At 52.5% G+C, this 15,466-nt stretch overlaps 6 protein-coding genes across 6 annotated transcripts; 2 read left to right on the top strand and 4 right to left on the bottom strand.

Annotated features, from left to right (window-relative positions):
• Positions 1-1,448: 1,448 nt before the first annotated feature.
• Positions 1,449-2,699, bottom strand: Z517_04393 (uncharacterized protein; the record flags this gene model as incomplete). Its single annotated transcript, XM_013429722.1, has 1 exon — positions 1,449-2,699. One exon carries the CDS (start codon positions 2,697-2,699, stop codon positions 1,449-1,451), a length of 1,251 nt encoding a protein of 416 aa, XP_013285176.1.
• A 761-nt stretch (positions 2,700-3,460) lies between these two features.
• Z517_04392 (uncharacterized protein) lies at positions 3,461-4,801 on the bottom strand (the record flags this gene model as incomplete). Its single annotated transcript, XM_013429721.1, has 1 exon — positions 3,461-4,801. One exon carries the CDS (start codon positions 4,799-4,801, stop codon positions 3,461-3,463), a length of 1,341 nt encoding a protein of 446 aa, XP_013285175.1.
• Positions 4,802-7,183: 2,382 nt separating this feature from the next.
• On the top strand, positions 7,184-7,462 carry Z517_04391 (uncharacterized protein; the record flags this gene model as incomplete). Its single annotated transcript, XM_013429720.1, has 1 exon — positions 7,184-7,462. One exon carries the CDS (start codon positions 7,184-7,186, stop codon positions 7,460-7,462), a length of 279 nt encoding a protein of 92 aa, XP_013285174.1.
• A 2,027-nt stretch (positions 7,463-9,489) lies between these two features.
• On the bottom strand, positions 9,490-9,769 carry Z517_04390 (uncharacterized protein; the record flags this gene model as incomplete). The annotated part of the gene is made up of 2 exons (XM_013429719.1): positions 9,490-9,662; positions 9,721-9,769. 2 exons carry the CDS (start codon positions 9,767-9,769, stop codon positions 9,490-9,492), a joined length of 222 nt encoding a protein of 73 aa, XP_013285173.1.
• A 956-nt stretch (positions 9,770-10,725) lies between these two features.
• Z517_04389 (uncharacterized protein) lies at positions 10,726-11,964 on the top strand (the record flags this gene model as incomplete). Its single annotated transcript, XM_013429718.1, has 1 exon — positions 10,726-11,964. One exon carries the CDS (start codon positions 10,726-10,728, stop codon positions 11,962-11,964), a length of 1,239 nt encoding a protein of 412 aa, XP_013285172.1.
• A 2,268-nt stretch (positions 11,965-14,232) lies between these two features.
• Positions 14,233-15,136, bottom strand: Z517_04388 (uncharacterized protein; the record flags this gene model as incomplete). Its single annotated transcript, XM_013429717.1, has 2 exons — positions 14,233-15,059; positions 15,115-15,136. The coding sequence occupies 2 exons, from the start codon at positions 15,134-15,136 to the stop codon at positions 14,233-14,235; spliced, it is 849 nt and encodes a 282-aa protein (XP_013285171.1).
• Positions 15,137-15,466: the final 330 nt, after the last annotated feature.

Here is a 15,466-nt window from a genome sequence, read left to right as displayed (position 1 = left end):
CGGCCGCCAGATTTCACACGCTTTGTCCCTATTGCGGTCGATCCTGGGAATCCGTTTTGTTTCTCCATGCAATGCTCTTCGGAGGTCGGCGGGGGGGTGATGGAGCATGCGTATCTCGGAGAGTGATCAACTTACAACACAGACATCGGAAAAGTATCCTACGACGTCCTCCATCCCCCGACCTTGACCCGACCATCCCTGCCTGCCTGCCTGGCCTGCCTTCTTACCACCCTGTCCTCCTGTCTCTTTTCGCTTCCACCTTGTTGCCCTTGTTCCGAGTCTGGAGCCAAATCCCCCGCCCCCCCCCCCCCCCCCCTCTTTTGCTGCGTTCGCCCCAACGAACCACAAAAAGACAGAGGTCATATATGACGGAACCACAATACCGAAACCAACCGCATCTCGAAGGTCCACGGATCGCACAAAATGCGATACACGCCGCCTCCTTGTTGCCCTAACACCCTGTTAAGAGGGGGCGTTACCCGAATACTTTGCCCAGCGGCACACGACGGCCACCAGATTTTCTTCCTTCCTTCCATCCATCCGACCAAGCAAGCAATCAAGTTCTCACACTCACAACAAGATGGCACAGATGGCACAGAGTACGAACTTTCTTGTTGGCTTCTTCGTATTTACTCAGATCCTCTAGCAAAACAACCAAGCGGCCATGGGCCGAGAGATAGATAGAATCGGTCGGGCGAGGCCGGATCGAAACTCGGTTTTGCAGGGGGGAAATGCAGACAAAGTGTCATCGGCGGAGACGAGCCACGGGGGTGCAAGAGCTAGAAAATAAATGCAGCAAGAAAGTCTAAGGCAAGAAGAGGCTTCACTCGTTTCGTTTCGTTTTTCGTTTTCCAGGATACATTGGATAACACAGATGGATGGCCAAAAAAAGAAAAAAAAGAAACAAAAAAAAAAAACCAAAGAAAGATCCATGATCGGTCATAGAAGAGAATGGGTTAGCGGGTGAAGTGGGCGAACTAAACGAGGGCAACAACGAAACAAGATATCAAGATATTCCTGAATAGCTGGAGACTCGCACCAACAAATAAAACAATGATGGAAAAAAAAAAACACAAACGTTCTTCTACTAGAGTACTAACTAAATCTATCCATCCGTGATGTGATATGAAAGTGCAAATCTAAAACCAACAAACAAACAAACAAGATCCTCCACAAGAAAGAAAAAAAAAGCGACCGTTCCTTTCCTCACAGTACGTTTCCAAGCCTGGCCAGAATCATTCCCCCAAAACAAAGCCATATCATGTCGTCAAGGAACCCAAAGCGTATCCTATCCAAGCATGTCGTAAATCGTCTCAACCAAACAACATCCAAAATCCAAAATCCAAAATTCCACCGGACAATTGTATACCTCCCCATCATTGCCGTCGTCATCATTGCATTCTTGCCCTGTCTCCCCCAATCTCAGTCGCGCACGTTGTCGTCATCACTCACAGATCCTTTTTCGGCGGTGGCTTCACGGTCGCGTGCGTCCCTCCCACAGTGACGGTGAACAACTTGGGGTCGCCGGCGTGCACCTCACCACTCTGGTCGGCGCCGCCGCTCGGCTGGACATCGTCATAGGGGAAAGCATAGCCCTTCCCGTCCAGGTTGAGAGAGTGCACGATCCGGGAGTAGTGGTTCGTGGTGGGGTCCTTGTAGTACATGCTTTGAGGGGCCGGGAAAGAGTTGGAAACGAGCAGGGTCGAGCGGTTGAAGGCCGCCGCCAGTCGGGGGATGATGGCGTTGGTTTGGGCGTTGGCGCCCGTCGCGAACGGTCCGGTCGAGCAGGTGAAGATGTCGCGGGTCGACGGTTTCGCGAAGCTCGATCCGCCAAAGTTGAGGGTGCCGTTGTTGTTGTTGACCTTTGCCGAGACGGTGCCGAACGAGGCTTGGGTGTCAATGGACATGGATTGAGAAGCAAACTTCTGCCAAACTCGGTTGACGTAGCCGTCAAAGTAGTTTGCAAACAACGAAGGGTTGGTCACCATCCCTTGGTTCGGCGACAGCGCACGCAGGTTCCGCCCATTGTGGGTGACAATCAGTTTATCCCAGCCCTTGCCGTCGGCGGCGTTCTGGGCGCGGAGACCGTTGCAGACTTGGTCCAGGCCGTTAGCAGGCATCCCCGAGACATGCTGGGTGGCGCCCCCTTGGGTTGTGAGGGTCAAGGCGATGGGTGGGCCGACGAAATCGACGTAGCTGATGTTGGCGTACAGTTGGTCGCTATTGAATGTGAACTCGGCAAAGCCCCAATTGGTGTTGGCATTGGGATCGGACGGATTGGTGACGGATGGCTCGACCAGCGCGGGCCCTGGGTTGAGCAGGAATTTCAAAGGCGCATCTATCGAGAACCAAATGCGACCACCGGCGATATGGGGTATTGTCACCGTCGTTATGTGTCCCGGAGCTCCGAGGGGAATCGCACAATTTTGTGGGATCGACGAGCCGACCGCACCCGGAGAGCTGGGATAGAAAGGGGTTCTCCCATCCGCGGAGAGGAGAAACAAGGCGTTGCCACGGTCGATCGCTTGACCTGTGACATAGGCGTAGACAGTGTTGGATGTGGTCTGGTTTTGTAACGCGATCTGTAGACTTGAGCCTCCTGCCAGAGCTGAAGTCGGCTCAATCGCAGCCTGGACTTGAGGGGCGGCGGAAGACTCTCCAGTGCCGACGCGTCGAATAAATTGTTGAAGACGCTGCATTGTTACAGATGGTCGCGAAACGAAGACTTGAGCTGAGCTGAGCTAGTTGAGTTAAGTTGAATTGAGTTGGGATGAGACGAGTTGAGATGGGATGAGGATTGAGAATTGAGAATTAAATCGATGTCCAGATATGCTCGAGACTTTATGTCTTTCTCGGAAAAAGATGGCGACGTCATTTCCCAGCCAAATGTTTGATATAGCTGCTCAGCTTGGACCTCCCTCACCCTGCCTTGCCTGCCCATACAGAAGGCAACCATCATCCCCCAAAGTCGTCTGATGCTCATTTGCCCATGGACAACAAAAGTTCAAACTTAGATCTTCGTTACAGGGATTCTTTTACGTGCAATATCAGCCCCGTCGAGGAACGTGGCACGAACCGAGGCCGCTGTACCAGATCTTGACAGGGGTCCGATGGTGCCGCCGTGTCGCTATTGGTTGCGTACCTGACCGGCCCAAAACGCGGATGACCAAGGTTTTGATCGCCTGATTCCTGGTTGCACGCTCGGCACCCATCGTTGCAGCCACACAAGGCCGGAAGATGCAACCCGTGACGTGGCCGTCATGAGGTTAATTCCCCTTGAGTGCGACCGGTTTTGGGCAAGATCCTTTCGTGTTGATCAAGGTTGGATTCCCGGTTTGATGGGAGGCTCCCGAAACATTGAGTGCGTTTCATTGCGGTCAATCAGTCATCAGTCGTCCATGGATCATACCCTGAAAGACAGTCTGGTTGGTCGCAAAATGCCAACAACCTCACCGTAATGTCATACCAAAAAGGTCCAATAACTGGGAAAGACGAATTCTTCCTCAAAGATCTTCCTAACTTGTTCTAGAACGAACTTTTCCACCTTTCCCACGTTTTTGAGTGCTTGTTTGCCCTCCTCCTGTCGTCCAATCTCACTCTCCACGTGGATTTCCTGCAGTGGCCCTGGCAGACCGGTCCCTGAACCTGTCGTGCTACCTGCTTTCTTACGTTGCTCATTTGCCACGCTTTCTCCGACCAGTGCAGCGGCGTCTTCAGAATCGAGAAAGCAAAAGTGCATCTTTTTCTTAACCCAAGCCACGATAGCGACCCCATCAAATGTCAAACCGGTGATGGCTAGCTTGAGGGGAATTCCAACAAAGCTCGGCATTGGATAGTCAAGTAGAATTTCGGCCGTTAGAGTCATGCGTACGTCTCCAGAATACTTGACTCTTGCCACCACTTGCAAATCTGACGCCTGCCTGCTCTGAAGCCTAGATGCCGACAAAGGCGTCAATGCATCGAGCGTAGCATCGTCCAGGCCGCTATCGCCGACAGGCTGTGCTCGATGAGGCAATCGAGGTGATGAGATTCCGGATTCTGAATCACGCGGAGACGAGATACTGTTTGCGGTGGAAGGTCGCGTAGATGGATCGTCTTGTCCTGTTACGTCTTGACTCACTGGCTTCATGTGCGTTGATCCATGAATAGGCATCTGATGCGGCAGAGCGAAATTATGAGACGGATCGTACGACCAAGATCGAGGGCTGAAAGGTGTCCCACTTGCAACTGCGGCCAACGGAGTCTGAGTCCCAGAGAGGCCGCCTCCAGGGAAATGGAAGTAGCTGAGATTAGATGTGCCGCCTGGGATGCCAGGGGTGGTACTTCTTGGGAAAGGCCCCATAGCAAAAGCCTCGTCGCCTGAACTGAGACCGTCTCTAACTGCAGTCGAGGAATTGAAGTGAGCAAACCCCGAGCCCGTAACTATGTTGGACGGTCGCGGCATCGAGCGTGAATGCTGAGAAGACGAGGCAGGGTCCTGCGGCTGATAGCGGTTCGTGGTCTCGGCCCGCTCGTTCTGCGCAGACCCAGGCGCAGATTCGTGCGCATCTTGGTCGCCGCCTACCTCCTCCTCCTCATCCTCTTCATCTTCGTAGAAGTCAGGGAGCGGATTACAGATGTCCTTGATCTCGATTTCAGGACAGACTGATCCCAGCTCGAATGAATGGACATGGACGGCATTGATGAAGCGGGGAAGAGGAATCTGCTGGAACTTGTCATGGACGAAAGCGCGAATCTTCTCGGCGAGGGCGGCGCCATCGGGGCCCGAAGTGATCTTCTCCCATCCGATATCCACAGACATCTTGTAGCATCTTCAGGGGTCTGAACGTCGAAGGAGGAGGTGAGGACATCAAGGATACCAAGGATGAAAGGTAACAACTACGAGGCTTTCCACTGTGGCGAGGCTTGGCATTGTTGACACTTTGACCAGGATGGAAAAGACATTTCTGCAGCCTTACTCTGAGGACTTGTAGACAGCCCATGGACTAGACCAGATCGCCATCAGATACTGCAGCACACAAGCTGATTTGAATTCTATCGCGACCATAAGAGTCTACTGCTACGGACAAGTTAAGGCTAGAGATGTACGAGGACGAGCCCACACCAAAAAATATGCCCAGATGATCAGCGAGGTGTCGGTGACCAGAACAGGAGGACTGTAAGTTTTCCGCGCAGATCAGTCGTGGATCGTATTATTTGGTCCCTTGTTGATCTGATTGGTATCTCAAGTTATGCACCTCACAGGCATTTAGGCCAGGCGTATCCTAGGCACTCAGGGTCGGAAGTCCTTGGTACACCGGACAGGCGTCCTCCAGTACGCAGCGTAGGTGCGCCCTATGAGGAGGCACTCAGGAGAGGCGTGCTCCAGGCGCTCAGGGTAGAGTACGTGGGTACATGCATCCATAGAACAAGACCATGAAATCCATGTCTCCTCCCCACCCTGGCGTGTCTCTGTAGTGACTAGATGTATGTGGGTAGGGTAGGTTTCCGCATAGGGTAAACTACACGCATCAAGGCTCGAGGGGGTCTCGGAACCTCAACGGAGTAGAGAAGTGTTCTCCTAGAAACATGTGGAGATTGTCCATATCTTTCGCCTCGCCAGCCGTCTCTTGTCTTGACCGCTCTTTTTAGGATTCGGAGGATGTGGTGGCCCGGGAGATTGACTTGTAGGTAGGTCTGGCAAGGGGATGATGTGGTTAATAGTCATGTGTGATATGTTGTGGTGATGTGATGAGGTTGAGAAAGGTACTTGAGAAGCTGGTGCTGCTTTAGCTGCCAAGGGCCGCAGCGAGACTCGCGAGTCCATGCCAAGCCCCGCACATTGCGGCTTTTTCCCTGTGACTCTTTCACCGCCTTCTTCATCAACTTCATCCTCTTCATTCCTCGTCAATCTTTCATCGTCACGTCAATGTATCGAGAGAACGGTGTCCGTGTATGCTCTCGATGACACCTGAAACGCTGCTGCACGTGCCAAGGTCAAGGTAAGCCCACTTCTTTGCCGGAAACACATTTCCGAGCCCCGGGTACTCCCTCTCGGACTGAAGGAAGCAAAACAATTCCCCCTTCTGTACTCAGTACATTGCCCACAAAAGAATGTCCGGAGGCAATCTCAGAAAGAACCTTATCGCCTTTCCGTTGCTTTCCGTGGGACCTTGAGATGCTGCACTCCCCCAAAGCCATTGGCACGGTGTGTCTCGTATCACATTCAGGTAGTGTGGGAGTCCAATCCAGCCTTTGGGTCGCCACACACCACGTGCCGCCACAATTCGAGTGAGCTGCCGCCTAAGGCCCGGCTGGACGCCCCGTTACCAATGGCCATGACACCGCTTTACCGTCACACTGACAAACCCAAGTGGGAGTCAACCATTTGAAGGGTGTTTCAATGCATCAGAACCACGCATAACTGGCTTCGAGAAATTCTCCGTCATCAGCGTGCGTTACACAGGCGTTGCTCGGGGCCTGATTATCATGCCACACTAACCGAGGTTAACCACGGTCATTCCCGGGCTTACATTAGCTTGGAACGGACCCACCACTGACGATGTCCATGTCCAAGTTGGAAACCTCGACCATGATGATGCCCATCGAGACACGTCCAAGCACTCCCCCAGCATGCTACCGGTTTTATCCGCGATCGACGGCCTTTCAATTCGCCCTCGACATTGTTCACGGCGAGAACGGTAAGGTCAACCCCTGGCCAAACGCTGCATTGACTAGTGCCTTCGTGAACTAAATCTCGGAATCGTTGTTGTGGAATTGTGGGAGAGGGGAAGTCTACGAGTATAAGAAAGGCGCCCGAGCCCAGGAAGCACCCGCACTCTTCTCTTTCCTTCCGACCAGGAAGTTCCCAATCTGTCAAATCCACTTCTTGCCATCCTGAAAAACCTGAGGAATCACGGGCACGCACTGATTTCCAATCTATTGACGCCACACGTGGTATCAATCAGCTTCTGCGGACATAATCTAAGCAAAAGCCCGCACGCGTGATATCCGGTGTCCCGAGGCAACTTTAACAAAGTCGTCGTTGCGTCATATTGGAAAACAAAGAACTCACATAAAGCACATCACAACACTCTTTACTTGCATCATTCGACCTTGAACTTCTTGAGTCCTTCAACCACCAGCTCCCAACCATCTACACATTCCATTCCTTGGAACATCGCAGACCAGTCGCTTCTACAAAATGTCCGCCCTCACTAATAAGTTCCTCACCCTCATCCCTGCCGCTCACCGCGTCCATGTGACCTCTCCCATCACCGTCGAGAATGCCACCAGCGACGAAGCAGTAGTCCCTGTACTTCAAAAGACCCGACGATCCAGCTCCAGCGCCTCTGCCGAATCCAACTCGGCCGCTGAAGAACCTGCTCTGCCAACCGACATTGTTGAATCTCCTGTCGAGTCAGTCAAGCGCACACAAACCGAGCAAGTCGTCACCCACCAGTTTTTGAGGTTGGGTAACTAGGTCATGACACCGCGCCGGCAACTTTGCGTCAAAAGTTCACCAAGCTATCTCTTTATGTCGTTGATCTCTTGGGCCAGAGGCGATTCTTTCGGCCTCATGACGAATTTCCATTACGATTCTGTGTGCGCAGCTGTTTTAACACCTGTTATGCCAGCGGTTACGCTTAGGAGTTTTTTCTAGTACTTTCCTTTGTCATGAGGATGCACAGTACGCTATCCACGGGAAGGGATTGGTTGGTGTTTCTGTACGATTTACGTGGTGTTCTCTCAACTGAGAAGAACCCGAGCAAGAGCAGGATGAGACCGTTTTTCCTAGTTTACGGCCTGGCAAAAATGAAGGGCAGTCCTGTGTGGGACGAACAATGAGAACCCAAAAAGGAATCCATTGTCTCGAGAATGGCAATTTTCGTACTATTTTCAAGTTCTATACTGACAATGGAATTCATGGGGTCAATACTTCCAGAGGCTTGTTTGCTGCGTTGTCCATCATTGACTTGGATCTGTGCACCATTGCCATGCATGCAACGCTATCTCCGACACTACTTTTACTACTATTCCCTCCCAGCGCTGGCACCACTACTGGATTGCGAAACAATGCAAGTCGGAATCTTCTTTGCCCACTCTCCCACCCAGCTAACCTAGCCTATTGTTCCGTGACCCACCCTGTGTAGAAGTTCCCCCGATATCTGGACGGTTTGCCCGTATCCGTGTTCGTGCCAGACCAATTATTGTAAAGCCAAATGTCATGATCATGATACCTACGAGACGAGAAGGATGGGGGTGTCCTCGATATGCCATGTCTGTCCAGCCACCCTTCAGCCTCTACGAATGAAATAATACTAGAACGTACATACATACAAACGTGAGGATGTGCCTGTTACGTTTGCAATTCGTGGGGACCGAATCAAGAGACTTCCTTACTAGTCGTAAGAATACTCGTAACCTCGGTGCAGCTCCACCAAGTTCCACGGCATTATCATTATCAACCTCATCCTCGAAATCATCCTCGAATCCTCATCGTCATCATCAGCTGTCTCCACTCTGGAACGCACCCCCCCCCCCCCCCCCCTACGTAGGTAGGTAATGACCAACGAATAAGCAAGAAGAGAAAAAAAAAGACCCAAGGAAGGCGATGGACAAGGAAGAAGGAGAACGAGAATGAGAACGGACGCCTGCCCGTTTTTCACTACGAAGAGCTACGAGGACCTACGAGTACGAGTAGTAGTAAACACCCCTGTCCTGGCCCCCGGTCCCAAACTCCAAGTGCAAGTTCAAACCCCACTCACTCGCTGAGGGTGGTCTTCCGAGAAGGACTGTGCCATTATTCATGACTCGTACTTGGTACTTGCCTCTGATTCCGGACAGACTTGTTGCTGGACCTTGTACTCGCCTTGGTGGTTGATCGTTGATGGTTGGTGGTTATGTGGTTAGTGGGCACGAGAGTCTCTGGTGGAAATGCGGGGTCATGCCGACTTCGGGTCCTGAAGCGCCTGTCGGCGACGGTGAGATTGGTCCATCCTTCCACGACTCCCGGGGAGATGTGGGGTGGACAGAACGAGGAGGAGGTCTACCGCGATCGAAGATTGGTCCGTACAGGCTTGACAAGGTACGTAGGTAAAAAACAAAAACCTTGGACCTGGGGCTTGAGAAAGGGAAAGACGGGACGGTGTTTGATGGCCGAACATTTTTTTGGTGATGGACGTTTCCCTCCGTCAAAGAGAAAAGAAGACAGACTTCCGTAAAACCCGAAGAGAATACTCGGTAGGTCCAATGAAAATACCACTGGTGCCCACCTCCAGAAACAGGATCGGCTCAACAGGCCGGTCCCTAGGACGAATTTCCGGGTCAATAATGTCCACAATTCGATGTCGATGTTGTGATTGTAGATGACAAAGACAAAAAAGACTCCGTGCCCCTTTTCTAACGGAAGACGGCCCGACCACTTATCCAGAAAATGGCCACAATCCACCATGCCATGAATCCCCCGCAAACCCCCCCTCCTCCTCCAGCAACCCGAACAAAGACTTGTCAGATGAAAATCCCCAGTGTCTCGGTAACTTGGACGACAAGGCCCCCAAGGGTTGTGTTCGCGACGCTAACACCGTAAACACCCAGGCCGGTAAGGAGGAGTCCAGTGTCAGCCTCAAACGGACCGAGGAGGTTACCGAGGATGCCACCTCTTTCGGCGAGGTTGTTCAGCACTAGTTAGAATGAGTCTCCGGCCTATCAGGCATTCTGAGCGGCAAGTGATACACATACCTCCAGGTGCCAATAGCAGGGGTTCCGCAACAGGGCTGGTATTTGCCATGCTGGCCATGAACGGCAACAACGCAAGCAAGATCTGAGTCTTCATCTTCTGGGTGGAGAGTGTTCCGATACTGATCGCTGGGTAAATCTTGAGGATGACCAGGTGTTGGAGGTCGAAAGATTCATGTGCGTGTCGAAGAGCTTCGCGCAGTTGACAGTAAGGATATGATCGTGACCTTATATCTCTCCGTGCTATATACCAGGCGAGATTCTTGCCTCCTTTTCAGCAGTGCATCCTTCGCACCTCTTCATCGGAGGATGCGTCACCTGTGCTTGAGCGTCGTGGGCGTGTGGCCTGCTTCCCTCGAACCATTGTCGCAAATTCGAAACCCCTGAAACAAGGCTGTCGCACAGTGACCGCATTCTCGGGACATTGAAACGTAACGACGTAGTTTTGTTGAGGCCGCCACTGAAGTATGTCCTTCTCTGAGCTGAGAGGTTCGGGATCTGTCGATCTCAACCGTCAAGATGACAAAGTCAGGGACGCATTTGATGGTCCCAAATCTCGAGGCGTCTTAGGGAGTGGACCATTGCTGATCGGGGATTGTCGCAGCAACTGACTGACAGGTTGCAGCTCTCTTCGTGTCTCTCGACACCCTACCACCCAGGGTTCTGCCAAAACACACAAGGAACAAGCCCCCCCGAGGCTGATTGGATTTAGGGGGAGCCTCGTGGTCGGTTGACTTTCCTCCAGGGAGAACCAGCTCGGCTAACGAACCCCCAAAAGGGCAAGTAACAACTACTGCGTTTCTCCAGAGGCGTCACTGCGCATCTTCCCCCGCAATAGATCCCAAGGTCTTTTGATGTCGCACTACTCCGTTCCGTGCGGCCTTCTGTTACATTTTCGATTCTGCTTTCAAATATTGTGATTGTCTGTCCTACAATGAGCTGACACCGACCTCTATCTCAGCTCGCCTGTTTCCCAACTCTTGTGTCAAAACCTTTCCTCTCGTCGTAATGCCTCGGCTACTCAAAATCGGGGTATCCCAATCCCGGACTCTCTCGTCCCTGCAAGAGACCTTGTCCGCCCTTCGTGAGACCACCCAGTCGGCCGCGCAGAAAGGCGTGTCCATTCTTCTCTTCCCTGAAGCCTACCTGGGGGGGTATCCGAGAACGTGTTCATTTGGCGCAGCGATCGGCGCACGGACAGCCGCAGGTCGTGATCAGTTTCTTGCCTACACAAAATCTGCAGTTGACTTGGGCGATACACCGTCGGGGGCTGGGGATGACTGGACGGACAGAAAGCTGCCAGTGAACAAGGAGACCGGTCGGAGAGGGGATGGAACCCGAGAGTTTCTCGAAGAGGTTGCAAGAGAGACCGGCGTCTTCGTCGTGACTGGACTCATCGAAAAGGCAGGAGGCAGTCTGTATTGTGCGGCAGTATACGTCGACCCAAAGAGAGGTATCATAGGCAAGAGAAGGAAAATCATGCCTACGGGGTCGGAACGGCTGGTGTGGGCGCAGGGCCAACCTTCGACACTGAAAGCGGTGGCTACGACCATCAAGGGAATCCGAGTGGTCATGGGATGTGCGATATGCTGGGAGAATTTCATGCCCCTGTTACGGTACAGTCTCTACAGCCAGGGTGTGAACCTATGGCTGGCGCCTACAGCTGATGCGAGGGATACGTGGGAACCGCTGATGAAGACTGTTGCTGGAGAGGGCCGTTGTTTCGTTCTCAGCACCAACCAATGCATGAAGAAGAAGGACTTGCCTGGTTGGGTCACGGGCAATCCAAGCGAGTGGTTGGCGAAGCAGCCAAAGCCCGAGTCGGAGACATTGGTTAACGGGACTGCTTCTTCACATCACCACTCAGTGAGCAGTGGTGGCCGAAGGCTGTCCATGACCCGGACGGAAGAAAATCACGAGATTGCATGGCGCTGCAAAGACTCTCCGATCGACGAAAGCAAACCCCTCGAATCGTCCCAACAGGAAGTGAACAACAACACCACCACTCCCTCTACACTCCCTGACGGTGAGGACTACGTCACCCGAGGCGGCGCCTGCATCGTTAACCCGCTAGGCCAGACCATCGCTGGCCCGGTATGGGAGAAGGACAACGAGCTCCTATGGACGGAGGTCGACTTTGACGATTGTGAGAGGGGACACTTGGATTTTGATGCCACGGGCCATTATGCACGCCCGGACGCGTTCAAGTTGACCGTCGAGGGGCTGGATTTGATTCCACCCCCTTGAAACTAGCCATCTATATATTAAATATATATAATATCCCCGAACAATCGTCGCCTACGACGCTAGTATCGAAACTATACGTAGCTAGTCTATTCAAGTCTAACAGGCCTTCCGGCTGCAATGCAATTCCCAGTGACCCTAGAATCACAGTGTGCGCACCTTGAGAAATCTCAGATCAACCGACCGATCAGGTCACTAGGGTTTAGTGTGTATAGAAATAGGTAAGGGGTGGATCTTACCTAAGTTATGCGCTTCTGTATGTAGGTAGTAGTCTCACTACCACCTCTCCTTACCTAAAACTTTTGGAAATTGCTATATTGATGAGATCTCAGATGACAGAAAGCAGGCATCATAGTAAGCGGCAAAAAAAAAGGAATATGCCTCGGACGAGAATCGAACTCGTGACCTTCGGATAGCCCCCCGCGTGTTACACGGGATCATAAACCATTTATGAGACCGACGTCATAACCGACTTTCGGAAAGTTAGCTTGAATCAAAGAACGTGGAGACGGAAAATCTTACCTAGACCACCAAGGCAATCAATTTAATTGGATTTGAGACGAATTTTGGGCATGGAAATTATTATCTGAATCAATTTCTGGCTGTGGGAGCGGAGTTTTCCGTACGTGTTCAGTGCCCCGGGGGGAAGGAGCAGGGTGGCCCGAAAAGTGCCTCACGGTGCTCGGCAACAATAACCGAGAGTGGGCGCTCAGGTTTAGAAGCGGAAATGGACTTTAGAGAGATTCAGATTCGCCGCTGAGCATCGTGGTATAGGGCTCATGATCGAAGAAGCCCCTGAGCCCGAACTGGCTTCTGAGAACAGGCACTAGAGAAGCTCCTGACTGCTCGTCCAGTGCTCGGGCGCGCTCCCTCCTACTCTACTGTGGCTCCCACGACGCTCCCATGCTTGGCCGAGCATCCGTCACGTGCCCGAGTAAAGCGGCCTCGCTCCCTTTCTGAATGAAAATGGCAAGGGACAGAGCACAGTTTGGGGATGATATAATATATACATATCATCCCCGAACAGTCGACGCCCATGCGTGTTTCGCTGACTCATCTCTCGCCGCTTTACTCTCGCGCTAACGACTATTTAGTCGATTCGCTCCCTCTACTCTCTTCTGCTCCCTTCCTCTCTTTGGCCCTCCCCTTCCACTCCTTTCTGCTCCCCCGTGCTGCTTCATGCTCCCTCGCGGCTCTGGCCCACTCCTGCCGTACTCTTTCGCCTGCCAGGGATACCAGGGAGGCTCCCGTTTGGGCTCCAGTCTTATAGGCGCCAATGTCGCACACATCCAGCCTCGTGGTAACTTTGCCGACCACGTCTACGAAGGCCCGTTTCGGCCCTGATGAAAGGGGGAATCCCTAAGAGGATGCCCTGCTATGTTGCTGGACGGGGTCGACTGAGCCTCCCTCCCACAGTTCTGTAGGACAATGCTTCTCTTCCTTTCTTCCTTTCCCTTACCTTCTTGTCCTCTCAGTCCTCACATTTTCCCTTGCCCTCCCTCTGCTTGCCGTGCAAATAACTGCGTCTTTTCGCTCTTCTGACTACCTGAACGCACCTTCCTCGCGTTCCGTCGTGCTTTGACCCTCCCTCTCCGGTCGTCTGCTTTTCCTTCCCTCCAGGCGCTCGTCCCCTCTCCGGTGCTTCCCGCCCTGCTCCCCGTTTCCCTAATGCCGAAGAGAAAGAAAACCGCGGCGGAATTCTTTGATGAAGCGGCGGAGAACGGCTGGGAGCCGATTGCGAACGCCGATTCAAATGGCGATCCGGTCAGTCAACCTATTAAATCTGGGACTAAGCTGAACTACGCCCGGATGACCGTCCTCTAGGAGGAGTAAGTTCTTCGCCCGCCTAAGGGCCGTACTAGGCTTTACTAATAAAGGTGAACTTTAGGATATAGGTATGCAAGGCGAAATCCTAGTGTTACCCTCTCCGATTCACGGTCTACGAAGGTCTTATAAAGGGGAGTAAGGCTAGCCTAAGTCTATACTATATGAAGTAAAAGTGGACCGACTTATGGGTCCCACACCTAGGTACAGCATTCCGGCAGACAAGGACAAATAGTTCTTTGGGGCTTCGTTGAACAGCATAATAGCCTCTGCGGTGTGCAAGGCGCCATGTGCCGCCTGCGCCGATGGGCGTTTGAGAGAGTGTTGACACAGGTGAGGCCTGCATCGAGTGCCTCAGTCTATTCCTCGAGCCCCTCCGAGGTGCCCTGCCCATGTCTCGACACGATTCAGACCAATGATATCTTTGCATATAAGAGATATGAGACCTTAAATCTTGCGTGCGAGTGCAATGATCCCTGTGCCTTTGAGCATCCCTGGGGCAGCGGGATTCATGCCGCACAGATTCTCCACCACCTGGTCGAGCAAGCGTTTCCTCTCATCTTCGCCATAGCCATCAGTAGCATTCTTCATGACTGGCATCAGCAACAGCGTCTCCGCGAAGTCAAGATGGTCCTTGTATTGGACCTCCGACTCGAGCAAAAAAGTCTCGACATCCACGAACCCGGTCGCCTCCAATTCCTTTCTAACACCCTCTTCCGAGGCCCAAGGCTCACGAGTTAGTCTCAAATGAGTTCCTGGTCTGACGTGTTCAACCGCATCCTGGAGCGCATCTAGGTGTTGGCCGCCCTTTCCACTGGACAGCGCCAGCGTACCGTCCGACTCCAAAATCCGACGGGTCTCCAGCAGCGCCTTACGAGCATCCGAAAGCAAGAAATAGAGATGTCCACCGGTGACATGGGATATCGAGCCGTCAGGGATGTTCGACAGATCGTGGGCATCGAGGTTGTGCAACTCCAGCCGATCCCAGCCGTTTTTCTCCATCGAGACTCTGGCCCGCTTTGTTTCAGCCAACACTTCCAGCATGTGCACGCTGAAATCTGCGGCGATGATTCTCGCCGAATCAGGTATCTCGCAGCCAAAAGTATCGAGGATATGCGTTATGATGGTGCCGGTGCCGCATCCATTGTCGAATATGCCTTTTGTAGTCGCAAAGGGTAAGGTCTCGTTCATGCGAGCAATCATGGTTTGCACGGTGTCTCCCGCTTTCAGGCCATGTTTCTTGTTGGCAAGTTCCTTCCAGGATTCGCCGGTAGCTGCGGAATTGTTAGTCCTATGGTGCTATCTGCATATCCGGACCATTCATCTCACAATGCAGGACAGTCTGGCTCATGTTTGCGATAGAACGTAAAAGCCTTGTGCGGATCTGGTTTGTATCTCCTTGGAAAGTACAAATCTTACAGATATTCAGTTCCTTGCTCAAGTATAGCATAGATATAGCTCTTCAGGTCCTCATCCTCGCGTAAAGTGGCGAAACCCACGGGAGAGAAAAGTTTCCGAGATGGACAGAATTAATGTCTCCGAAAGCCATGCACACGTCGACACCCCTGGTCAACCAGGGGCGCTTGACAGCTTTGCTCCACCAATCCAGGGACGGCCATGCAGAAAATCGCGTGACTTACAACGGAAAGGTGATGGACAGGGTCTCGCCGGCCGACGACCT

This window comes from Fonsecaea pedrosoi (assembly GCF_000835455.1).
Source record: "Fonsecaea pedrosoi CBS 271.37 unplaced genomic scaffold supercont1.3, whole genome shotgun sequence".
Lineage (NCBI taxonomy): Eukaryota > Fungi > Ascomycota > Eurotiomycetes > Chaetothyriales > Herpotrichiellaceae > Fonsecaea > Fonsecaea pedrosoi.
Note: the sequence above shows the minus strand (reverse complement) of the source record. Positions and strands in the feature narration are given on the sequence as shown.